Source organism: Microchirus variegatus (genome assembly GCF_963457635.1).
Source record: "Microchirus variegatus genome assembly, chromosome: 18".
NCBI lineage: Eukaryota > Metazoa > Chordata > Actinopteri > Pleuronectiformes > Soleidae > Microchirus > Microchirus variegatus.
Genome location: NC_139819.1, coordinates 258,500 through 285,861, shown reverse-complemented (window position 1 = coordinate 285,861; position 27,362 = coordinate 258,500). Strand labels below are relative to the sequence as shown.

General features: G+C 40.7%; 1 protein-coding gene across 1 annotated transcript; it reads left to right on the top strand.

Annotated features, from left to right (window-relative positions):
• Positions 1–331: 331 nt before the first annotated feature.
• Positions 332–20,097, top strand: sfrp1a (secreted frizzled-related protein 1a). The gene is made up of 3 exons (XM_083904971.1): positions 332–1,127; positions 7,190–7,270; positions 18,357–20,097. The coding sequence occupies exons 1-3, from the start codon at positions 596–598 to the stop codon at positions 18,680–18,682; spliced, it is 939 nt and encodes a 312-aa protein (XP_083761097.1). The 5' UTR covers positions 332–595; the 3' UTR covers positions 18,683–20,097.
• Positions 20,098–27,362: the final 7,265 nt, after the last annotated feature.

Here is a 27,362-nt window from a genome sequence, read left to right as displayed (position 1 = left end):
TTGCTTTTTTTTAAATAGAATTTGGAGGTTATTTAGAGTATATATATAGAGTTATTTGCCATTTACCAATCCTACTAAAACTTTAATGTTGATCAGAACTCAGTGTCTCAGTGTCGTGTTCAGCTCTCTCTCTCACAGGAGGAGTAAAAAGCCGGAGCACAGTGAGACTCTTGGAGAGTTTTTTTTACACACTGGGTAATTAAAGCGCCTTTGAGTGACAGCACAGCCAAACGGCTCAGGGAGGCGCGCGCTCTCATTGGCCGGAGCGCACTTTACAATCTCCTCTTTACCAAGCTGCGCGCAGACATCAGAGCTGCACCTCCCCAAACTCTCACAGGAGCAGGACGCAGCAGCAGCAGCAGCAGCAGCAACAGCAGCAGAGGAGCAAAGACACGGAGCTGCTGCAGCCACAGGAGAGAGCGCGCGCGTGTGGACTTTACCCAACAAAACATACACAGAGACTCCAACGCGTTTTTACGCACGACGCGCAAACAGAATCTCTGCTCCTTCACCCTGTGTTCTTTCTGTTTCTTCATGAATTGAATCTTTTCTTCTTTTTTTTCTTCACGGCGTCTGTGTTTCATTCAAAAAAACAATGAGATCCACGTCTGACTCGATGTGGAGGATGGCGCACATGGTGTCTGTGGTGACACTGGCGGCGCTGGTGTCGACGTGCCGAGCCTCAGAGTACGAGTACATGAGCTGGAAAGTGGACCCGTACAACGGCGGCCGCAGCTACGGCAAACCCCCGCAGTGCGTGGACATCCCGGAGGATCTGCGTCTCTGTCACAACGTGGGTTACAACCAGATGCTGCTGCCCAACCTGCTGGAGCACGAGACCATGGCCGAGGTGAAGCAGCAGGCGAGCAGCTGGGTGCCGCTGGTGCACAAGAGCTGCCACCCGGGCACGCAGGTCTTCCTGTGCTCGCTGTTCGCGCCCGTGTGCCTGGAGCGGCCCATCTTCCCGTGCCGCTGGCTGTGCGAGGCCGTGCGCGACGGCTGCACCCCGATCATGGAGTCGTTCGGCTTCCCGTGGCCGGAGATGCTCACCTGCGACAAGTTCCCGCAGGACGACGTGTGCATCGCCATGACGCAGCCAAACGCCACCGAGGCCACGAAACCCACAGGTATAAACACACACACACACACACAGAGAAAAAAAACGGTATCACGATTTTAACAAGTATCGATAAATATCGCGATAAAATGCCGGATTATGTTTTTCTTTTTGCCTGAAAGTTGAGGAAACAGTTGATTTTGGATTTTTAAACTTAAAAGAAGTGTTTGCACTGTGTATAAACACGTCAATATTCATATATTTGTTGAACCATTGCTGTATTTATATCGATGAGATGTCTTTATCGTAATCTTAAAGTCATTTCTTATCTTTAACGGCACTTTATCGTCGATATTCAACTAAAGTTACGAACTTAACTCAGGCTTTCTGTGTTTTAAAGGCGCCATATGTAAGAATGTGGCCAAAAACGGTTACTACATTCAAATTCAAAGCACCTTAAGGTTTTGTTTTCTGACGTAACTGGCAACCCGTGGTTGCTCGGCAGTTGAGACTCTACTGACTGCAATGATTGGTAGACGGCGGTAGGTGGCGCCACATGACGCCAAAACATGATTTCAAAACATAAACATGATTTGCAGTCTGCAAAATATTGTTTTTAATGCAAATATTTTGTCTGTACTGTTGTTGTTGGTGAGTTCAGTTTGTTATATGAACATTATTCCTGAGTCTCTGTGACATATTAGGAGGATTTTATCATTTATTACATAATGCACCTTTAAGTGACAAAAAGAGTGGCGGGGGATGATTCAGTGTGATTTTGAGGCAAAAAAAAAAAGAATCAACGTGACCTAAAAAAAGACCATTTAACTCATTATAATCTTAATCTGTCGTGAAAATGTTGCCAGTTAAAGTGATTTGGAAATTGCGATTATTTAAAAAATGATGTGAATTTAAAGTCGTCTGATGCGTATTTCTATTTGTACCGCGGTCAGTGGCGTGCACGTATATTTCACGGGGCAGGGGCTCATAAAAGGACACCCCTGTGCCAAATATTGTATGAGTTTCAGTCGAAAAATGACAGATAGTGCTACTTAAATGCATTTTTTGGGGATTTATTTCCCACTATTAACTAAGAATTGATGACACTGGCCACAAAATAACTTTCATTATGTGGTTCGAGGTGTTTGAGCACCACCTGTGGTCCGTCTGTGAACGTCCATGACCTTAATTGTCGCGTCTCATTTGGAGGACGACGTCCTCTGCTAATAAAAGGCAGACGATGTGTAATGTTTTCATGACTAATCGACATGTCATCATTCCTTCGGTAAACACTTTAAATTGTTTGGTTCGCGAATGTCACAGAGAAAAAAAACTTTGAAAATCAAGGACACAGGAGACGCAACCACAATATTTTTTAAAATACCACAAAGCAGAAGCAAAACTTTTATAATCAGATTTGCAGCCGAGTTTCTGTTTTCTGTAAAAGTTGTTTTGCAGCGCGTCGGCCAAATGCCATTTTTAAAAGCTTCCATACGGAGCCAGAGTTAGAAATGTTAGTCCAGTTTAACTTTTGTCTATGAATGCCAGGTGCTTTGACCACCGAGTGCAACTTTTTACTGTGGAATGTAAACACACACACACACACACACACACACACACACACACACACACACACACACACACACACACATCCTCTCCTGTCATGTTTTTATCCATCTCTCAGTCGATTAAATTACAAAAAAAAGAGACCGTAATGGAAAAATAAACCTTTTTTTTGCTTTATAAATAAATAAATATTGTGATTGATTATATTTGTTAAAAGTTGTCATTTAGGCTTTAAAAAAAATAAAAAATCTGGATTTTCTTAGCTGAACTGACCGTAAACTCCCAACGTTAACTCTCTAAGTCTTAAACCTCAGTGAGAAACTGCCAACACTTTTGCCGCGGCGTCAAAGTCGACGCCGGCGCAGTTTTAACGGGGCTTGAGAATGTTGTTTCAGCAGCGAGGGCGTGTTTGTAGATGCTAATCACAACACAAACAAACACAAACACAACCTTTTGGGAGAGTGAGTGAAAAAAAGCCTCAGGGAATTAACAACAAACTCATGATACGACGATACGTATCGCGATACAGAGGCCGAGATTCGATGGGATACAGAGGCTGCGATACTATACGTATTGCGATACAAAGTTAATTTACTGCAAATCATGTTTATGTTTTGAAATCATGTTTGGCGCCACCTACTGCCATCTACCGATTATTGCAGACAGTAGAGTCTCAGCTGCCGAGCAACCACGGGTTGCCAGTTAGGTCAGAAATCGAAACCTAAAAGACCTTAAGGTATTTTGAATTTTAGTGTAGTAACCGATTTTGGCCACATTCTTACATAGGGCGCCTTTAACCATTAATTACCACAGGAAATGACTTAAAACTGTGGATTATAGCTAAAATCTCTGGACTGATTTTAAGACAAATCCAACAGAATTACATAAATTTGCTTTTAAAATAAATAAATAAATTGGAATAGAATTTAGAGGTTATTTAGAGTTATTTGCTATTTACATAGTTTCAAATTGCAATTTGAAAAGAATCGATGACGTCTCACCTCATCACTTTCATGCTGTATAGATTTTAATCCCGCGCGTCACAGTCCGACCGCGTCACGCAGCTAACATTTCATTTTCCACTCACATGTGAGTGTGAATTCGCTCGCCGTTGACTCCGGAGCGAGGAATGTTGGAAAGAACGAGGAAAAAAAAGAGAAAAGAAACACACAAAGCAAAATAAAACAAAACAAAAACCATCCAACAGATGGTAGTCATTTATTTCAAGGTGCCTGTTGAGCTGGAGGACAATGCTGGGAGGAAGTCCAAGCTATGAAACGTCTGAACGTCCATTCATTTCGCCGACGGAGGAGAGAGAGAGAGAGACGGAAAAAAAAAGACATCACTGAGACAAACTCGTCCAAATGAAGCGTTTGTTAAAGGACACGATAGACGGAGGTGAATTTAGAGATAAATCAACGCCCGCGTCGACCCCCGAAAACCACCCGTGGATATCGTCTATCGCTGAAGTTCTGCTGCAGATTCCTCAAACCTGTAGGGACAGTGTTTGAGGGTCTGGGATTGAGCAGAGTCATCACTGCATCAGGGAAGTGAAGAAGAAGAAGAAGAAGAAGAAGAAGAAGGAAAATGTCAGAGTGATGAGTCAAGCTGACAAATACCAGAGAAACTTGATGAGAAAGAGAAAGTCTGGGAAGGGAAGATGAAACTTGAGTTTTGGGGTTTTCTTGGAGGGCGACTCCAGCAAGTATTTGATGAAGATTAAATGTCTGAGAAAAACAGATTTTTGATGGAATTCTGGCTTAAAAATCCAGAAAAAAAGGGTTTCGTTTCTCGACAGATGCCAAAAAAAAATAGAATTATTATGATCTGAATTCATGTTTCTGCAGAACAATGACAGTCAAGACGCAATAAAATAGTTCTTTTAAAAGAATCATCGAATCATCAAATATCTTATATTTCAGTCTTAAATATAAACTACACTCTCGTCGCCTTAAGGACAAAAATGTCCCAATGTGTAAAAATGTGAATATTTGTCACTTTCATTGATTTTTTTAGCTGAAACTCCCATAAAATCGCAGCTTCTGTCAAAATAATCCATATCGTGCAGGTTTCTGCTGCTACATAAGGAAAACATAAGCACCTCGTTCCTTTAAAAGTATGAAATACTGGAGGGAATTTCCATCACATCATCATCAAATAACTTATAAACTACACTCTCATCGCCTTAAGGACAAAAATGTCCCAATGTGTAAAAACACTTTTAAATGCGTTTATTTGTCAATTTCATATATTTTAAGTTTTAAAGAAACATCAAACCTGATCATAAACAACTAAATTAACTCATTTTTTTAAGTTGAAACTTCCATAAAATCGCAGCTTTTGTCAAAATTATCCATATCGTTCAGGTCTCTGCTGCTACATAAGGAAAAATAATCTTTTAAAAGTATGAAATACTGAGGGGGAAATTCCATCATCACATCATCAAATATCTTATATTTCAGTCTTAGATCTGTACGTAAAAAAACCACTGGAGGACGGTTTTGTGGGAACATTAATGAGGTGAACTGTGGATCCTCCACCAATCGTACAGTACTCTCTCTGTGTGTGTGTGTGTGTGTGTGTGTGTGTGTGTGTGTGTGTGTTAGTGACTGACATGGTGGTATGAATGGAGGCCTGGTTTCTCTGCAGAAAGAGCTTTTTCAGGCTCAGAGACCACACAGCTGTGAACTCCCCAGACGTCACCTGCTATCGTTTGTTGTAGCTGGAGTTTCTTCTTCTTCTTCTTCTTCTTCTTCTTCTTCTTCTGCTTCTTCTTCTTCTTCTTCTTCTGCGAGACAGAGTCGCGTCTGTCGGAGCTGAAACCACCTGGAGTTTCTTCTCCCTGAAACTCCCAAAGTTAAGGTTTTTATAAAGTCCAAACAAAACAAAAAAAACCAGGCTAATCTTTTTGAGCCGGTGGTGATAATTGGTTTAAAGAGTTGCCAGGTTTTGAGATCGGCAAAGATCCGCACCGTAAAAAAACACTGTGTCTGTTTTCACAACAGCTCTTTGCACCTGGGTGTGACTTTCACAAGCTTTCGCTAAACATATGTAATGAACAACTGGCAATGGAGAGGAAAACTATTTGTTTTTGCCCCTCCCCCCTCACCCCCTCACCCTCTCACCCCAAAAAAAGCCTGTGAAAGTAAACTCAGCTGTTTGGCATCGGCGCATTATTTGCGTTTTAAAAATCGCGTCGGTGAAACATTCCCAGATTGGCCTCTAGACGGAGTTACTTTCTTTCTGGCAAAAAAACAACAATCTTGGCTCTTTGTCCTTCTCGGGCTTTTTGTCTCGGAGCTGGATATTGTTTGGAGCATTCCTTTAAAAGCTTGGAGTGAACAGCGTTACCGTTTATTCTTCCCACATTTTTCATACTTGGAACAGTCCATTTTTTATTTTTTTTTGAAAGGTAGCCAAACGAGCAGGAGCAGAGTGAAGCGGAGTGTGCTGTAAAAGCTGAGGACATTCCTCGCCGAGGTCAAAGGTCAGCGGACCAGGACCGCGGACGCCAGACGCACTGGGGAAAAAAAAACTGGAATTTAACCCTCACGCAACGTTTTTAAACAAACGCCGTCATTCATCTCACGTGCAAAATCATAAACTGATCATGAATCACGTTTAAATAACAGTTTTATGAACATAATTACACACATTTTAACATGAAAACTACACAAATGCAATGATATTGACTTTCCTTTGGAGGGATAACCAAAAAAACTAAGTCACTTTTTATAGTTATTATTGATATTTTATGTTAAGTCACATTTAAAAAAAATACTACCTTTCATTACCTTAAGGACAAAAATGACCCATCTATAAAAAACACTCCTAAATGTAGTTTTTTTGTCATTTTCATTGATTTATTTTTTTACAAACTTCATCATTAACTAACTAAATGAATTAATTTTCATTATTTTTTAGTTCAGACTTCCATATAATACAACCAGGGTTGCAACTAATGATTATTTTCTAATCGTTTGGACCATAAAATGTCCAAATATTGATCAGAATTTCTCAAACATGGGAATAAATGTCTTTCTTTGTCCATAAAACAAAACAGTTTAAAAGTTTTTAAAGATTTCTTTGTTATATGTGAGCAAATAAACCAGAACATATTCAAATTTAAGAATCTGAAAAATCATATACTGTAACTTACTGTAGTGTTTTAGCTTTTAAAAAAAACAAACAAAAAAAACACTCAAACCAATTAATTTGTTATCAAGATAGTTCATAATTAATTTAGTAAATTTTATTAAATTTTAGTAAACTAAGGGATTTCTATGGATACGTATTGTGTCCTTAAGGTGATGAATGTAACTATTGGTTTCCATTAAAGGTCCAGTGATGTGATTTTCTTTTTAAACGATCTCCTCCTTCACTCTAAATTAGAAATGACTTGTTTTGTTTCACGCTTGATTGTTTGTTTGTTCTTTCGCCCGCGTCCCAAATGGTTGGCGCCGCGGCCGCATTCTAATAATTAAAACTAAATCGGTGATTTATCGCCGCCGTCGTTTTTTTCTGTTTTGTTTTGTTGGTTCTGATTTGTTTCATATTTTTTCACAGGTTATTCCCCCATCTGCCCTCCATGTGACAACGAAATGAAAACAGACGCCATGCTGGAGCACATGTGTGCCAGCGAGTTCGGTAAGTGTCCGCCAAGCCCCGCCCCCCCACTGTGCCAACACACACACACACACACACAAACAATACAGCGCACAGGAAGTCTGATGGGTCTCGACATGCATCCGACAAATCAAAAAGAGCGGCCGGAGATTTAAAACAGCTTTTGGATTCTGAACAAAGCACGTAAAGAATGTCGAGCATCAATTGTCCGTCGTATACGACCACGCTTCTTCCGTATTTGGGCGAGTTTTTTTTATCTCTGGGTCAGATGATGAACACCAGGTCCTGGTCTGGTCTGGTCTGGTCTGGGTGAAGAATGATGTTCTGTGGCTAATGAACTGCGGTCATTAAAGTCTTTATGTGGCAGATCCTCGCTGCAGTAAAGCCGGATGTTTGTTCTGCCGTCTGGACGGACGCTTTGTTAGGGAATACCAAACGAACGCGGGGACAAACGTCCACTTTACCAACAACGTCTTTAATCCTCCGCCGTGGGGTTTTGTTTGCTTTGCTGAAAAATATGAATTTAAAGCATTTTTGGACGGAAAAAAACTTATTTTGAAGAACATTTGGCTGGTTTCGTTGACCCTCGGTGAGTGTGGAGAGTGTGACGAATGGTTTAAGTCCAGGGTTTCCACATCAAATTCAAGGACTTTTCAAGAACCAATTCCCCCAATTTCAAGGGCCGAGTGTGCAAGACATCGTCCACGATGGCGTCCACGTTTTTGTTGATTTGCAGCACGATCTGCATCTGCTCAAGTGATCTGGACAAAGTCAGTCTTTAGCGAGACGGAGATCTTGGGATTTTCATTTCCCAGGCATCAGGTCGTCATTTGCTCTCTCTCTCTCTTGCTCAGCTTTACTCGCTCATTGTTCTGCAAAGGCGGAGAGAGAGAGAGGCAGTAGGTGGTAGGGATGTGGATCTTTGGGTGGATCACGATTCGATTCGATTCCGATCCTTAGGGTCACGATTGGATTCAAAAGCGATTCTCGGTTCAAAAATTGGTAAAATGCATAGTGTGTTAAGGCAAATTATGGCATCAAAACAATACAAGTTTGTATAAGATAATGTGATCATGTGATCACACAAAGGCAAACTTAAGACAAAAGTTAACATTTATTCATTCAAAACAAATAAAAAATTATGTTTTTGTCAAATTTTGGACGACATAGTATAGTATGACCTTTTTTTTTATCAATTTTGGCCGCAAATTTTTTTTTCAAATTCTGGACGACATACATTTTTTCCCAAAATGTTTTCAAATTCTTACTTACTGTACAAAATCTGAATCGTTTATGAAACGATTCAGAATTGCGATTCCTTTCAATGAGATTTTCAAAAACTTTCAAGGGCCTTGAAAAAGATTTCAAGGGCCCATGGGAACCGCGGGAGACTATATATACATATAAATATATAAATATATATAAACAGAGAAGGCAATAAATAACATTGCTCAACATTTGTGACGCATAGACGACGTTATGTTACTCCAGTGCTTTTCTGCGTCTTTTATTTTGAAATAATCAAATAAATCAAAATTTTCAAGCTCAGTTTTATGTGGTTTTTCAAAATAGAAACTTAAAAAAAATTTTTTTACTTCAAAAATCGATTTCTGGGGGATTTTTTTATTTTTTTTAATAATGAAAATAATCAAATAAATCTCCTTTTTCCAGTTCCTATATTTTTTGCATTTCTTTGATTCCCACTCAAGACGCGCGGGTGAAAGTGGCTTCGAATTGAACTTAAAAACTGTTTAAAACTTCACAAGTGATAAAAAAAAGAAGAAAATACGACAAAACCGCATTTTACTGTTGAAACTCTGCAATTAATCACAATCGACTCTGGACGATGTATTTGATTTCATCTGGCGTTTTGATGGAAATTGGATCCGTGTTTTATTGCACAACCTCAGACTCGAGTTGTTTTTAACTCTCTTTTATAACGCGGTCCTTGGTCTGCTGTAAAAAAAAAACCCGACCTGGACCATGTTTGGAGATCGCAGACGAGCTAATGACATCATAACGACGGAGTTGTGATTCTGTCACCACAGCAATAAGTGGAGCGGTAATCTGTAAACTGAGGAGTGGGGATTCATTTAGACGTGGAGGTGGAGTCACAGTAAAATAAGGTCATGAGCTTTATTTATCACAGACTGAAGAAGAAGAAGAAGAAGAAGAAGAAGAAGAAGAAGAAGAAGTCTGGCGACGTAGCTGATTTAGATCAGTCAGTGTCCTAGTCAGAGGCGGTTCTAGAGTCTGTAGGGGCCCTAAATTTTATTATTTATAAATTTATTGGACATTACTGGATACAGACCAATAAGTGTAAACAAAAATACTGGGTATTTACCTGGTTTCTATATGGTGAATTTTAGTGTATTATTGTGTTATAAGCTGGTAATAAGCAGGTAGCTACAGCCCCCAATTACTAGCTATTTACCCAGTAAATATATGGTAACAGAAATGTGTTACTTGGTATTAACCTGTAATTAGAAGGTAAGAACAATGGCCAAAATACTGGGTAATTACACAGTTATTATATTAACGCTCAAATTACATTATATTAAAGCTTATATTACTTATTATTTCTGTTTTTTGTCCTTTTTTTTTCCTTTGGTGGCCCTGAGTCCAACGTTGGGTTCCTAAATTTGCCCTCAGGTATCAAAACTTTCACCTCCTCGTTGTTGTTGATTCAAAAATAGAAAAACAGAAGAAGAAAAAACAGGTGTTTCTTCTGTTGCTCAGTATCTGCACAGTCAACGATGGGGAAACGAGGATGAAACGGCAAACGAACGCCTGGGGTTAAAAAAACAAAACGTTATGAGGACTTCCAGGAATATGATGTTCATGATGCTCACGAGATTCAAGATGTTTTCATGTTTTATTCACCGGCTGAATCCAAACTTGCGGCAGCTTAGACTCCAGGTGCCTCCACCGCTCAAACATAGACTGGACTCACATTAGAAACAGACCTTTTTCTTTTTATCTCTGGTTCCATTTCTTTAACAAATTGCCTCGTTGTTTACGCTGCGGCCGCGAGACGCCGCCGTTCTGCGTCTGCGTTTTCCCCCCAGAGAGAGAGAGAGAGAGAGAGAGAGAGAGAGAGAGAGAGAGAGAGAGAGAGAGAGAGAGAGAGTGTGTTATTGTGTCGTTTCATGTCGGTGATGAAGACAGATGTTTGTTTTCCTCACTTGTCACAGATCCACCAACAGTCCTGACATGCGAGGATACACAGACAGATTTAGTATCAGAGTCCTCGGGGGATGAGACGCTGTGCAGTGACGCGGCCGCGGGTTTGAAACCCACGGGGAGAAAAAACCGAGCTTCTCTGGAATGCAACGAGTGTCGCTGTGATGTCAGCGCGACGACTGCAGCGAGTAAACAACTAATGCCTGAGAAGCCTGGTACGAGATAACATCACCAGAGGCGCAGTTTGTGAACGGGCAGGGCAGGCAACTGCTTGGGGCCCCCGAGCTGATAGGGGGGGCCCCCGACACCCGGAGCCTGAGGGCTGTTTTTACTGAATGTGCAGTGAGCAGACGCCTCCCCGTCCCCCTTAAAAAACAATGACATCTCAGTAGGAAACCCCCCTAAAGGGGCCCCACCTCACTTTAACCTGTGTGAAGTTATCGTTCTGCAAGTTGGAAAATGAAGAGGATTATTTACAGTGTAATGCATATCTTTATTACTCACTTTATATATGTTTTTTTCAGTTATTTACAGTATTTTATTGTTCTATATCATTGGTTCTCAAAGTGCGGCCCGGGGGCCAATGACGGCCCGCAGAAACATTTCTGGCCCCGCAATGAATTATAGTCGATAGTTTTAATCCAGGAGCTACTAAGCTTGTTAAATGTTTATTGGACATTACTGGATACAGACCAATAAGTGTAAACAAAAATACTGGCTATTTACCTGGTTTCTATATGGTGAATTTTAGTGTATTATTGTGTTATAAGCTGGTAATAAGCAGGTAGCTACAGCCCCCAATTACTAGCTATTTACCCAGTAAATATATGGTAACAGAAATGTGTTACTTGGTATTAACCTGTAATTAGAAGGTAAGAACAATGGCCAAAATACTGGGGAATTACCCAGTAAATTATAATATATCTACAGTGTAATAATAATAATTTATAATTTTTTACTAAGTTTATATGTTTTTTTAAAAGCTATTTGGGTTAGGGTTAATTGAAAGGAAGGGCCCCCTGGGAATTTTTGCCTAGGGCCCCTTCAGACTCTAGAATCACCTCTGAACGTTGGAGGTAAAGATTAGCTTTTTTTCCAGTCAGTGAAGTTTCTCTGGAGCCTGAACTGATATAAATATAAATGTGACATCGGCTGAGAGGAAAAAATGCAGATGGAAAAATCCCGAGCTTTAATCAGCACATGTTTTATCACACCAGAGATAAGGTCGTCATCCTGATTACACCAGAATGTTATGACTTGAAGTGGACGACATGTTAGGAAGCAGCGTGTCTTAAGAGTCTGTGTTTGAAATCCAAATTGCAGACAAGCGCGATGTGTTTTGTTTGGAGACGACAGCAGCAGCAGCAGCAGCAGCAGCAGCAGCAGCAGCAGCAGCAGCAGCAGCAGCAGCAGCAGCAGCAGCAGCAGCAGATATGACTGAACGATTCCTCGCTCTTCTTCGGAAAAACCGAGATCCTCGAGATTGAGAAATGAATCAGCGACTCACACTGAAGTCTTTATTAATCTGTGTGGACTAATCGTGTGTGAACCCCCCCCCCCCACCACCTTGGCAGGGAATTAGCATTTTTGTCAAATGAAAACCTCATTTCCTGGAAGTTGTGAAATGTCTGTTCTGAGTTAAGGTAGAAAGTTAAGAGTTGCTTCAGCTAACGCTGGTGTTTTCATCATTTTGACGCCACGCGTAATCGTTTCCCCTCAGTTTTGCTTCTCAAAGCTGGTTTGATCCGGATAAAATCCTGAGAGCGCGGCAGTGATACAGCGTTTGACTTGAGGTGGTTTGACGTGGACGAGTCTCTTTGGCAGATTCTTCTACGTTAAAAAAACATGTGTTTTCAGAACTTAATAACCAGAGTTTTCTAACAAGGAACAGATTTTTTTTTTTAATGCAGCACTTTGAGTTCACCTGATCCGCGCATTTCCTGAAATCCTTATCGGTTTCCTTCTCGGGCTGTTACTTTATTCCAAAGTTTAAGTTCAAAAGAACATTATTCCTTTGAAGATATTTGAATATTACCCCACACACACAAATGTGATAACATTATTTACTCGTAGTAAACCGTTAGCCGTAGGGTGCGGCTCGTCGTATTAGTCATGTGCGGTTCTTTTCTCGTTACTTGGGTGCGGCTAACGGCTAAGCTAGCAGGTGAGTCGGCAGAATTGTTTGTAGCCTTACCGTCTATGGTGTAGATTCCAAAATATCTTCTCATCTTGCTTTTTGAATGCTTTGGGGTCACGATTGTCCATCCAGTCCGTGACAGTTTAGCTCCTGTCCACCGTTTTCACTGCAAAAACAACACAACATTAGCGTCTAATGTTGCTGCTGCACTTCTAGGCTGTATATCTCGAACCCAAACAGGTTTATAGGGTTAAAGTTTGAACTTTTAACCCCTCCAAGTTCTTCTCATGTCAACTCTAACCTCTAACTTTAACCAGAACTTTAGAAACTAGCTTCTGCTTAATTAGGACCAGGCTTTGGTCGCCATGACGGATAGCGGCGCATAAAAAGACAGTTGGTATGTTCCCATGCACAGTTTAGTCAAGTTGTCGTTTTCTAGGTTGACATATTACATCACAGAGCAAAACAACTTTAGCTACTAGCCACTATTATCCGTCTTTCTACACAAATATGTGATCGTTTAAGCTAACACAGCATAAATTCAATATCCTCAACAATTCAGAAATGCACCGGTTTGGATTTTTCGGTTCAGTTCAAGTTGTGCTTTGAACTTTGATAAAATTGTTTTTTTTCAGTTGGACTAGTCCAGTTTTAGTCAGACTAACGTCATGTAAAACATACTGCGGCGCTAAAGAGGAAACAAAAAAACGACTACACACACAAACTATTTGCAGCACTCGGCTGGTAACAGATTTACGGCTCATCCCACTCAACACTTTGTTCCCACCACAATTTATCTCCGTGCTTAAGGTTTTACGGCACCTCATTGTCCCCGAAAAAAAGAAAACCTTGCATCAACCCTCAATTAAACCTCTGCTCTCTTATCCCGGACAGCTCACTTTGTTGTCGGCACCAAAATGAATCCTTTCCTTTGCCGACGCAGTAAACAACAGGGCCGCTGAGCGCCGGAGCGATCGCTGATCACTTCTTATCGGACCCACTTGTGTTTTCATTATTGTGCGCGGCCTCCTGCTGAGTTTACGACTCCTGTGGGAGCTGGAAAACCTCTGAACCAGCACAGGAAACCAGGCCAGATGTCAAAGGGCCAGAGACTACAGAAGGTTCTCCAGCTAAATGATTAATATGAGGCAACTGCTGAGTTTAAGGAAGGTTAAAATGTCTTAAAGGTGCATTATGTAATAAATCTAAAGCAACCGGCCATAAAATCCTCCTAATATGTCACAGAGACTCAGGAATAATGCTGCGTTCCAGAGCTCGTCCAAACCAGTTGGAAGTGGGACTTATTCTACCTCCAACGAGAAAAAGTGCACTGGAATACCTGTCAAAGTGGGACCTCCTACTCGCGAAGTCGGGGCTGATCGACCTACCACGACTTCACCAAAATGACGTTGGAGAATAATGGCGACTCCCATGGAGTCAGATGAATAGACTATAAACTTGACTTTTCTGATTGTAGAGTTGTTTTAGACACAGCAATTTTATCACAACTTGTTTTTCATGTTATGGCGTGAAATTATGTTGTTGTTGTTATCTGTCAGCATGAAGATATGTAGGGCTACGGTAAAAGTATACTCATGACGTTATATGTATGGATTTTACATATACGGCTCGCTTGTGTATGTTAGTAGACAGAATTGCTGACAGTCAAAATGCCTCTTCAAACATAAATCTAAAGCGCCGCGATCGTCCATGTTTTCTAACATTCGACTTCAATTGCTGGAACGCTTTGAAGAAGGAGCTCGTACAATTCAGGTAGGATAAGTCCCACATCACATTTTTGGGATGTTTTGGCGTCATGTGGCGCCACCTACCGCCATCTACCAATCATTGCACTCAGTAGAGTCTCAGCTGCCGAGCAACCACGGGTTGCCAGTTACGTCAGAAAACGAAACCTAAAAGACCTCTGTATATTGAATTTGAATGTAGTTACCGTTTTTGGCCACATTCTTACATATGGCACCTTTGAAATATCTGAATATAAATAAATTAAGCTTGGAATGTTGCTAATGGTAACACTATACAATTAAATTTGACGACAAAGGTTGTTTGTCTTCAAATTATTATTAGTATTACAAGCATTAGCAGTTCAACAAACGCGATGCTAGCAGAGTGAGCAGACAGCAGCTAGCAGAGCGAGCATTTAAGCTACATACTGAACAATATTGAACCTAAAATCCCCTCAAACAACTCTCAAAACATCTCAACCAAAGGACCAATGAAATCAAAAAAAGGGTCTGTAGTGGAGATATGTTAAAATATATGTGGCTAAAAAAAGACAGGAAGTTGACGATGTAGCGCGACAGACCTTTAGCCAAGGTTAGCTAACACGCCTGCTCTCTCTCTTTCAGTTTGTAATTGAAAGTATTTAATAAATATAATGATATTATGGTCTGGTATCGTAGCCTCGTCACTTAACATCAAACCTCAGGTTATGTTTGATGTCATATATTTTCACAGTGTGGTTTATGTTTGTGTGAAATGTTGTTCGTCATCCGAGGAAATAACAGCCTAAAAGAATAATAACGTGTCAAATCATTCCAATGAAACTTTAATTAAACATGAAGTTCCAAAGGTTTTTTTCCTGACACATATTATGAGTATTATGAGCCTAAAAAAACAAAACAAATACATACTGTTTATTGCACCAAAGTGGTTCCTCCCTCTTTCGTCGTAACCCGGGTTACGACATCATCATAACAGATGCATATGTTTATTTCTCCGAGCCAGTGACGTCAAGTGAGGATTCATTCAGGGCCTGAAGAAAAAGACCAAGATTAGAGAAAAGCTTTATAATGTTTGTTTAGCAGATATGTTATTTACATAAATATAAAGTACGTCATTAGACAGTTAAGTAAGTGGAGAAGCAATATCAACAAAGTTCAGTTGTCATTTTTGTCCTTTTTAGGATAATTCTATATGTGTAAAAATATATATATTTTTAATTCTGGTGGTCGATCGATTATATATCATCTGCTTAGTCGTGTTTTATCTACACGTACTGTATTTATTGTCCCACAGACCTATGAGGGTTATTTTGTCACTTAGAAATGGGACACCCCTTAAATGCAGATACGTCTTCAGACTGTAGGGGGCAGAATAACGCAAAAGCTGCGTCCAGTCTGTCAACTCCAAAAAAGAAGAAGAAGAAGAAGACATTTACGTCAGGATTATTTATTCTGATCCGTTTGTCAGTCAAGTTATTAGGTTGTCAGTTAGTTATAAGATGATACTCATACAAATATTCAGCTGACAGTTACCACACACCACGACTTATTGAAAAGTAAACCACACCGGCCGACTATTGACAAAAGATGGTCAAATAAAAATAAATGTTAGGCAACAATGACGTCAGTAATCCATAATATGGGCCTAAACTAAGATCATTTTTATATCTCTATTAACAAAGAAAATACTTCATTTGTATCGCACTCGATTCGCTGCTTTCGGCGCCATCTTTGTTATGTCAAAACACGCAATGCATTCTGGGTAGCCCTTGCTCCCAAATGTGGTCTAGGGAAATCTCAATATTGAGGGCGATACAGCCCTTAAACTTGACCTCAACTTAATTTTTCTGAGAATCGGGACAGAACTTGGACTAGAGGGAGAACATTTTTGAGATTGAGGATTGAGCAAGGAATTGGAATTCACCCTAAGACAGAAGAACAATTAACAGTTAAAGTAGCAGAGTTTTCAGAGGTTGTTCTGAATTTCTTCGTCCAGGAACTCGACTCCGTCTGGAACTCACGCCGTGATTATTACACAAGGCTTCGTTTATTATGTGGATCCATTTGTAATCTCCAATAAACAGTCTAAAGACTCGATGTTATCCTCTTACTTCTGTGATGTCGAGGAGAGATTAAACCCTCAAACAGCACAAGGTGCAAAGAAAGGATTTAAGGATTACGGTGGATTTAATCTAGACGAAGTGGCATCAGGGTGGGCTGAGAGCCGTCTCCTGTGAGACTGACTCGCTAATTCGCGAAAGCTGGTCATTTTGATTTCAGCGAAGTTTAAAGAAACCATCAAAGACCTTTGACGAGACGAGAAACAGGATAAAAGTGTTAATCCCTTTCCATGTGCACTCGCTAAATACGATAATACCGGGAGAAACGCTTTAATTAGCAACGTGAGAAGAACGAGAGCAAAGGATTAAAAATCTGAAAGTTTCTCGTGTCAATTGTGTGTTGTTTTTTTATTTAGGTTTGTCAAGTTGCCGTCGTGTGAAGACGATTGTTGCTCAATGGCACTGTACGGTCACAAGACTTTCTCTGACATGACTCAGCGATTTAGTTCTTTTTCGTGCTGCCGTGTACCCCACACACACACACACACACACACACACACACACACACACACACACACACACACACACACACACACACACACACACACACACACACACACACACACACACACACACACACACACACACACACACACACACACACACACACACACACACACACACACACACACACACAGGGAAAGGGACCACCAAAGTCTGACTTATGCTTCGGTTCAGAGGAGGAAACAAGTGGATTGAGAGCGATTAGAAGGTTAAATAGAGTTTAGTGAAAGATCAGGAGACTTATGTTGGATCTGAAGAACAGATCAGAGGAGGTTTGAGGCCAAGAAAGAACATGGAGTGTTTTACACTGTACAGACAAATACTTTTAGTGCAGGGGTCACCAACGTGGTGCCCGCGGGCACCTGGTAGCCCGCGGGCAGCCAATACGGTGCCCGCGGACTCACTTCACTTCACCTCACTTGCATGTATCCGTATGATCGCTCAGTAAAATATCTTTGATATTGTTTATACAAACTGGTAATCGTTAGGAGTAAGCACTGGAATGAATGTGTATGCAGTTGAATGCATAATATTAATCATTTAAATGGTAAACAAACAAAAAAATATTATATGGTAGCCCTCCATATTATTTTTTACCCTTAAGGTAACTCTCTGTCTCAAAAAGGTTGGTGACCCCTGTTTTAGTGTTTAATATCTGACAGTTTCATTTAGGTTAAATATAGGTTTCTTCCCCAAATGGTGAAAATGGTTCTTATGTATGAACAGAATTTTTTTATTCAGTTTTTAATGAGTTTACTTTACTGTTCTAATGATATGGTCAACGCTGCTTAATGGACGTCCATTTCCATTGCTTAAAGTTCATTATTTTATTTTCAATACCTTAAAGCAGTGGTTCTCAAAGACTGGGTCAGGATCCACAGATGGTTCACGGGAGATTTCGTTTTTAGCCCCCAAACATTTTAGCAATAAACGTGTGTGTATATGTTGTAAATAACATGCACAATATGAAGCATTAGCTTTGCAAATTTGTTCACGATTGTTTGCGATCTTTGAAAAATGCCTATGAAGAAAGTTTGGGAAATAATGACTTAAAGGAAAACATGTTTTAATCATTTTAATAATAATTTAATAGTTGTAATTTAAATTGTATCCTAGTTTTACTTGTACTTTTGAACATTTGTACTTTTCGAGATCTTCCATTGTCTTTTTCTCAGCTTTCTTTGGTTTTATCTACTTTATGTGTAATTAGAGATGAGTGGTGAATTATAGTGAGTGGATTGAGGATCTTCTGAGGTTGCATTACCTTGTACGAAAAGCAATGTAAACAAAGTCTGATTGATTGTTCGATAAATGAAGTTTCCAATAATAGCGCACCAACCACTGACAACCTGAATAAATAACATAAAACTTGAAATGTGGTTAAACTCTAAATGTTCTTTCTCTCTTCCTTCTTGCAGCGTTCAAGGCCAAGATCAAGGAGGTGAAGCGCGAGAACATGGATCGTAAAGTCGTCCTGCAGAAGAGGAAGAAGATGGTGAAGCAGGGCAACCTGAAGAAGAAGGACTCCAAGAAGCTGGTGTTGTACTTGAAGAACGGCGCCGACTGCCCCTGCCAGCAGCTGGACAACCTGGAGAACCAGTACCTAATCATGGGCCGCAAGGTGGACAAGCAGTATCTGCTGACGGGCATCCACAAGTGGGACAAGTCCAGCAAAGAGTTCAAAAAGGCCATCAAGAAACTCAAGACCTACAAATGTCCCGCCTTCGAGAACGTCTTCAAATAATACGCTTCCCCGCAGCCAGCCCGTGGTCGCGTCTCATCCTATCCCATATGAACTTGCATCAAGCATTAAAACCCCAAACTTTTGCTTTTTATTGTCCTGTTTATATATCTATATATCTTTGTATATTTACATATACTTTGAAAAATGTCCATTTACCAAATTTTAGTCAAATAATGTGGTGAGTGATGACACTGCAATTAAGTAAAGGGGTTGGGTTTCCTTGGGGAACGCCCCTTTCTTCACTGAAATCATTTCCGCTTTATGTATGAAGATATTTTGTTACACTACTTTATATCCGACACGTCAGAGGGTTTTGCTGAAGGAATACACAGTTTATTTTCATAAAATTTCTGCCAAGAACGAGATTGAAAACGACCGGTACCATTCTGTACAAGAAACATGAAGTTTAAGCTAGCAGATGCTAAGTCTACGTAAGCATCAGGACTGGAAGTAGCGGGGCTTTTTACTAGCCGGGCTTTGTCGTGGTGAGATAAAACACACAAGTTGTCATTTTTACATTTAGTTTTCCTTTGTAAATATTAAACAAATAAGATATAACATGTTATTTAGTGGGATTTAGATGAACTAGTCTAGCTAATTCTTCCTGCGTCCAGCCTTGCTAACATTAGCCATTTTCAGACATGAGTTTGCCGTTCACAATTGACAAATGAAGGCGGAGATTGTCCAAATTTGCTCATTCTGGATATTATCCAGGAATTTGTCAAAGAGTTCTGGCAAGAAAAATGTCTGGAGCTGTTTTTTTTTGGGGAGATTTGCGTGCTCACGTGCAGCCAATTTTAGAAAACATGTCTGAAAGTAGCTAGCTGGCACTAGCTTAACATGTAGCATAGAACGGTATTGATCCTCATCTTTCTCTTGGCTGGAAAAATGTCCACCGATTTTCTTTCTCGACTACAGAATTGAATGGCAGTTGCAGTTAAATGTTGAGCTACAGATAGACTGAGTTCCTGGTGAATAACTTATAGATGGATGTGAGAGTGCTGCTGTTAGCTGTTAGCCGTTAGCTGTCTGAAGCCTGCATTACCAACAGTTTGACCATTTCCTTTTTCAGTTTTGTTACATTTTCATAATCAGTATCGCCACACGATCTACATCACGAGATAACGCGTAGACTTTAGTGGCAGACGTCTCGATTTGGCTAAATGCTTATGTACCACTTGGCTAGCTCTGCATCAGTCTAACTGCAGTAATCAATATTCACTGGTAATGGGGAAAAAAACCCGCCTTGTAGTCATACGTGTTTAAAAGTGCAAAAGATATGAGTGCAAATGTCGCAAACTGTGTGCTGTTTTTTGTTTTGCTGGTCCGTTTTAGCACTATTGTGTTGCTGATGTGAATGTGAGCGGTTTCATTTCTGCCTGTTACATGTACATACAAATTTTACATAAATATGGAAAAACTGTGTCTTTTATGTAGTTTTCTTTGATGATGATTTTCAGTGTTAAGTTTTTGTGGGCAACAATTTCAGGCTGTGCGCTAAAGTTTAGCTACTAAACATCAACGTCTATGATAGCTTAGGAATCTGTTTACAATCTATTCTATCTGGAATCTTACGTTTGTAAACCGCTAATATCCTGAAACCAAAGTCCATAGGGAAAATCAGTGATTTTAGCTTGCTGGCTAACATCAGCTGCTGCTAACTCCTTTGCTAAGTTGGCGTCACCAAGGAAACTCCAAATCATGAGTTTCAAACACTGAAGTCACAGAATAACATGTTTGAAATGGAATGATGGAAGCAGCAGTGGATCTACAATTAACAACCCGAGGCGTAAAATCGCTGATTTTACGAATAGGCTTTGGTGTGGGGAGTGAGCGGTATACGAAGTGACACAACCAAGACATACCATGAGATAGCATAGACTTAAGTGAGTGTCAACACAAAGGAATATGAATCAATAACTCATCCAACCACATTTAAAAGAATGGTTTTTATTATTATTATATTAATATTTATTAATAGATATGCACGATTGAGCCGACCCTTATAGATGATCAGATTGTACATGAAGAAGACTTGGTCTAAGGCTCAATTTCTGTTCATCCCAATTCATATTTCTGCATCGCGGAATGCCGTTAACCACAATATAATATGAATCACAGTCATCAAATGAAGTATGTTGAACAGATCAGCGTCGGTCTGCGTGATCTATGTGAATTCACGGCGATAAAACAAGCGCAGCGAAGTCCTAATGTGCGCCGCTTTGACGCAACGTGTTTCAAATCAGCGACAGAGAGCTAATTGTTTATCGTAAAAGCCGTCAGCTATCGCTTAGTTTTAACTTGTGCTTTGACAATTCTGTCAAACACAGAGTGGGGTCCTCTTCTCTCCCGGAGCGGTGCCAAACTATGATGTTCATGCTTTTATTTTGAAAGATAAAAACACAGATGCCAGATCTCTGGTCACGCTGGTGTTTTTATTCACCCCTTATTCGTCAGGGTAAATCTTCTGATTGATGTTCACTGCGGTTTCACGGGCCGTTGGCGTCTCGGTATGTTGCGTGAAAAAACGCTAATCCTGAGACGTACACGTATACGTCATTAACAGCTCATGCCGACAATGAGCTTTAATGCGTTCCTGACCAAAATGGCAGCGCTAACTCCAATCAAGTGTCAAATTTAACACGTTGGGCGCATGACTTTTACCGCGATGTTTCATTGGTTTTACGCAAATCTGCACAGAATTCACACGATGAGCCCGACAGACACTGACACCGTGGACGTTCCCTGCAACAGGAGACGTAGATCTGAGCAACTTTGATAAACGTTTTCTGTGTAAATACTTTTTATGAGCAGAAATCAATCATGTCACTGCAACAAGCATAAACAACCAAACATGAAACCATTCTGTCAATAAAAAGGCTTGTTAAAAAACCAGGAAGTATCAAACGGACCAACGTTTTGCCCATCTGGTTCCAGTAATGGCTTTGGTATTGGAAAATATATCTCAGATGTGGACTTTGTGCTTTCTAATCATTACTTCAGCTGCCTTCAAACGGCCCCAGAAGAATCCGGGGCCAAGATCCAGCTTCGTCCCGTTTAGAGTCGATCTGCAGAAAACATCCCGTCGGATTCGTCCGTCTCGCTGAAAACCGCACATCAACGGAACTAATGAAGTAATACTTTGATTTGTGTCATGTCAGAGGCGGAGGAATTAATCTGTCAGTGTTCGCACCACACAGTCTGTGATGAGACATTTACAATTTTACACTTTGACTGCAAATCAAACATGATAGATTTCTTAGTTATATAAATATCCACGAGGCCAAGGTTCACAGTTTTATTTCCCACTGGGGGGCGAGGCCCATTTCAAACTAACAAATAAACACAACGACAACAAAAAAAACGAATGCCTTGTGCAAATGTGCTTTCATTTAACCCCCAAAAATCTGCCTTATGTTAAAGGTACAGGCGACAGAGTGTTTCCTTTTTTGTGGCGTCGCCGATTAATAATTCAACGATAACCTTTGAAGTCAAGTTATTCAGAGAGAACAGCACTTCTGCACCTCGTCTGGGTTCTGTTTTTCAGCCTGTGCTCATTATGAACCACCATGGGTGGCTTTTACCCAACGACAGGGCGCCTCCTATAGGCTGCGCTGCTATAACTGGTATACATACAGGTCCCTTCTGTTGAATTATTGCTAATCTAGAACCAGCAACAACTTCCCGCACTGCAAAGAAACCTAAAAAATGAAAACAAATATAGGCAACAATCACATTCTCTGTATGTGGTTTGAATCAGATTTGGAAAACTGGAATCTCATGTGTTGTTTTAGCTGTACAGACGGCCAAAACACCACCTAGATACAATCTGGATATGCTAGAGAAAATCGGATTTGGGCTGGAGTCTAAACAAGGCCCGTGTTTAGTGCTAATTTTGTGTTGCTTAAATATTACTCGTTAAAATTGGTTCATCTTTTTTGCTTTGTCATGATTTACGAGACACGTCGTGACAAAGAACGACAAAAAACACCTTGTTTTTGTCAGACCACTCAGTAGTGAACCTGGAAACACACCAGGATAAGATGAGATAAGATTGATCTTAATTGAAGCCTCGTCGGGGGAATTCAGAAACAGAAGCTACTGCAGCAAGTTTGTGAGCGAGATGTGGATCTGGAGGAACGACGGCCATGCATCAGATATACGGGATTTATCTGATCAGGGACCAAATACTGAAGTGACACGGACTCTGAAATCAAAACTGGCGATCAGAGTTTTGTGTCGTCACGGCCCCTGAAAAAAATCTGATTTGAATCTGACTTCAGCCTGGTAATCTGAATGCAGCCAAACAGCAGCTTTTTGCTGTTACCAAGGATTTAGATCAGTACAACAACTTTGTTCAAGTTAAACATGATAAAAACAGAAGTTTAGAGCATGTTGGCTTGAGGTCCTGTATAGCAAATGGTGCTTTTCCATTATAATTGTATACTTTTTTTGTTTTTCTATCAGTGATAGTTATCTGGTACCTAGTGGTTTTTTGGCTACCTGCTCTGGTGAGGTTCCGATACCAAAATCAAACCAAACAATTGTTCCGATTGCCCCGTTAGCCTGGTTCACAGAGGATTACGCTGGTGCAACTCCTCGGAGACCAGCTATCTATAGTTAGCTTGTGTTATTATGGCAGAACATTAGCAAATAAAGATAGTGTAGCTAGAACTCCTCTGAGACAAATTAGCTATAGTTAGCATGTGTTAACATGGCAGACTATCAGCATATTAAGATAGTGTAGCTAGAACTCCTCAGAGAACAGCTAGCTATAGTTAGCTTGTGTTAACATGGCAGAACATTAGCAAATAAAGATGGTGTAGCTAGAACTCCTCGGAGACTAGCTAGCTATAGTTAGCTTGTGAACATGGCAGAACTTTAGCAAATAAAGCTAGCAGAGATAATTTTCTTCTCCTTGTGGTGGAAACCAAAACAGAGCAACAAAGCCAAGTTAACGTCGGAGCTAAATATTTTGCAAACTCCAAACAAAACGCTGCTTTTCGCGAGCTAATTTGCTAACATGTTTGCTCGTTGACGTTCACAAGGTCCAGCTAACGCGTCATTGTTGCGTTTGTAGTTTGTTGTGCTGCCCCCGAAGGACAACAAAATGATCGTTTATACCGCGGCTGAATGTTTATGACATATGCACTCGTTTAAATCATGATTTAATCTCTCTGTTTTGCAGCTTTTTCATTTTTATAGAGTCTGTCTTTCCTGGTGGGAGCTCGGTCGAGCGACACCTCCTACACTCTTGACAGGATAGAAGCTCAGGACATGTTAGCAATCACTGCACGCCACAGCGACTTATCCCGCGGAGCCAAAACACACTAACCATTACCACTCAGATACATGTGTAAAACAATCCCACGGAAAAAACAAAGCTAACAATTGGAATTAATTCTAACAAGTCTTTATTTTGTCATTTGCTTTGAATCATCTCCACACACATTGTGCTGTAGCGTGAGATGTGGATTAATTTTGATTTCATTTTTACAGCTTTAGTACACAGCTGTTTTGGGAAATAAACTGAACAAACCTCATTGTAAAATTGAACATATTTGTGTTTTGCGCTTTTATCGTCGAATTTTGACGATGGGCCGAAACAACAACAAGCTTAAATATTTATATTTCCTGCAGCTCGAACTTTATCACGGTGGAGTTTGAGACGACAAAGATGTTTCCCGTCTCTGAGATAACGCTAACGTGAGCGTGTGGCCGTTGACTGTGGCTGGTCCGTTCAACATCCCCCTCGCTTTAATTCAAAGACACATCTGGGGAGCGTTTGGACACCACTGTCTATTTAAGATGCAACTCCACATCCTCACATTAACAGGAGGAAACAATAAAGTGTTATTAAGACTTTTTTTGTGTTGAAAGAAAGATCTGGCTGCAAATAATGCATCGTAACATGACTTCTTTCTTTTTTCAGATCCAAATGCTTTGTTTTATGGATCTCTCGACCAAAGTTGAGCCTTGAGGTTTTTTAAAAAGAGGGCAGTCACGTCTCTGTTCTTAATCCATGTTTGTGCCTTCAAAGCTGCTGCTGTTTCCCCCCCACAGCTATAAAACCATCCTTTGTGTTTAATGGTATAGCTGTACTCTCTGTTTTATGGTGCACCATCAGTAGCCAGCAATTTAAAAAAAGGGTCATTTTGGAGGTTTTTGTGTTTAGTCAGCCACTATATTCTCTCTCTTAGAAGAGTATACACTTTACACCAGAATGTCACATTAAGATGATTTCCTGTAGGAGGAAATATAAAAAAAATAATAACACACATCCTGTTTTAACATATTTTCAACGGATCCTTGTTCAGGGCGATGCCGACTATTACTGTGCACAATAACAAGTCATTCCGAGATACTTTTTGTTTTTCGAGAAGAAAGTCAGTTCACTGTCAAAGTGCATCAGGGCAAATGGATCATTTCATGAATTTCAAAAATTCATTAAGATTATTCCTCAAGAGGTTTGCGAATATTTTCAATGGATCCTTGTTCAGAACGATGCCGACTATTATGATGGTAAATTTCAAGTCATTAAAAAAAAACAGACATCCTGTTTTAACACAGCTGCGACTGGAGTTTGAAATGCTAAAACACAACACTGGCTCCACACGCCACAGTGTGTGCGACTGCATAAATTTACAGAGTCTTTTAAACACAGAAGTGTTTCTTGGCTCTGTCACTGACCCGGAGCTGCGGAACAAACCATTAACGTCTCCCCGTCTGCAGGACTCAGGGAAAGAAGGATGAGTCGACACACGACCTCAGTGCAGAGAGACCGGGCTGATCTGGAATCCACAGATTGGACTCAAACTACAGCAGATTAGTCATATCACTCGTCTGGCTGTGAACCCGCCCAGAGCCTCGGGGTGATATTCGTCTGTTTGCTGGAGAAACTGGCAGATTACGTCTATAACAGCTATCAAAATCCAAAGGTAGGTGGACGAGGAAACAGAGAAACAATTGTTTTCTTTTTTTTTCCACTCAAAGTCCACAAGGGAACAAGAGGGGGAGCTGTGGGATGGACTACACATGTGGCCGGCGGCCATATGTTTTTGAATAATAGCCATTAGTTTTAAGAGGATGATGTCATCGTCGGTCTGCTGTTCCAGTAACTATATTCCTCCAAGTCCTGGATCGGATCCCTGAAAAAGGACTCCTGCTATGCGTGATTGGTGTTCCTCACTGAGGGAAGGTGAGGAAATATTGGCAGCAGACGTCGGATTGATTGGAGCGTCTGTTCCTTCAGGCGGATCACATGACGTATGCTTTGATGTGTGTCGTTGATGTCACTGTTCGGCCTCCGTTTGGTCTTGGATCGCTATGTGTATACTGCTCTGTCAAGCAAAACTATCAGGCCTGACTTAGGGCCAATTCCAATTTCGGAATTTTGGACATAAGACCTATTTTCCGACTCAGCCGGTGTGATGGAGACGTCTGGAGACGTTTTCAAGAAATTTCATTCAGTTCTTCTAGTTGCCGAGTTCGCTGATGCTATGGCTAGCACAAGTCAATGATACAAGTTAGCATGGCATTAAAACACTCATACTGACTCCACGGTGCACCAGAGGCAAATCAATTGTAACGGCAGACTATAGATGTACATATCTGTGTTGATAGAATGTTTGAAATAAAACCAACCTTGCAATTTGAAGGATTTATGTCTCAGCAGCAGCAGCAGCACGTCATACTTCCGGCAGCGGTGGACTGATTCCGCTGCTGCCGGAAGTATAGTGCTGAGAAAGTAGTCCCTCAAAAATGAATGCGATGCGACGTTAGTTTTGTTGCAAATATTATTCTATCTATTCTCTTTCAGGATTGGTAAACCCAACCCTCCAATGGAGGATAAAGCAGTAAAAATGAACTTTTCTTTGTGTTTTCAGTCACAACCTGTTTACAGTTGCCTCACTTTACTAGCAAAACACTGCTGTTGTTTTTGTTCCTGCTGTCAGCAGCTGAGGAATGTCACCGGGCGACACGAGATCTGAACTCGGGGATACTGCGAGAAACAGAGATTTGTGCATCTGTTAAAGTGGACCTAGACCGGAAGTTCCTATTAACGCTGTTTTTTAGTGTGTATCTGCGTCATTACCTTGTTTATGAAGCCCTGAAGGTTCTAAACAAACAGTTCAGTCACTGCTGAGAACACTGTGTTTTATTGTAATCTCAGGCTCAGAGAGATCTCTGAAAAAACCCGGAAAAAAACCGGTCCGGTTACGTACAGTCCGGTAACATCGGTTCTCCTGAACAGCAGATCCTCCTGCTCCGGGCACTAGTCTGGGCACATCCGGTTGCGTACATTGAACCACAGAAGAAGAATAACGTCCGTTGTGGAGGTGTTTCACGAGCGACAGTGTCTTCTGACTCTGGGTCTGACTCTGGGTCAAAGGTCGTCAAAGGGACTGAGGCGGGGAGTCGTGAAGAAGCTATTTTTAAACACTGTTAAAACAATGTTTTGATAATGAGGAGCAGTGCATCCACCGTTCCAGAGGGGGGAGCTGTGCTTCTGAGAGCTGGTGTGCTGATTATGTCACTTTCGGGTATTGGCCAATCACAAGACAGTCTGTCTTCTGGGTGAGAGAGTTGAGTCTCAAATCTCGCGGCTGGGAAACAGCGTCAGAAAAGAGGATTTCTATCGGCTCGTTTACAGCAACTAGGAGGTTTTTGAGCATAAAAA

Coding starts and splice junctions, on each gene's coding strand:
- sfrp1a (XM_083904971.1), top strand. CDS start 596: ATGAGATCCACGTCTGACTCGATGTGGAGGATGGCGCACATGGTGTCT. Junction 1,128..7,189: donor CGAGGCCACGAAACCCACAG/GTATAAACACAC, acceptor ATTTTTTCACAG/GTTATTCCCCCATCTGCCCT. Junction 7,271..18,356: donor CATGTGTGCCAGCGAGTTCG/GTAAGTGTCCGC, acceptor TCCTTCTTGCAG/CGTTCAAGGCCAAGATCAAG.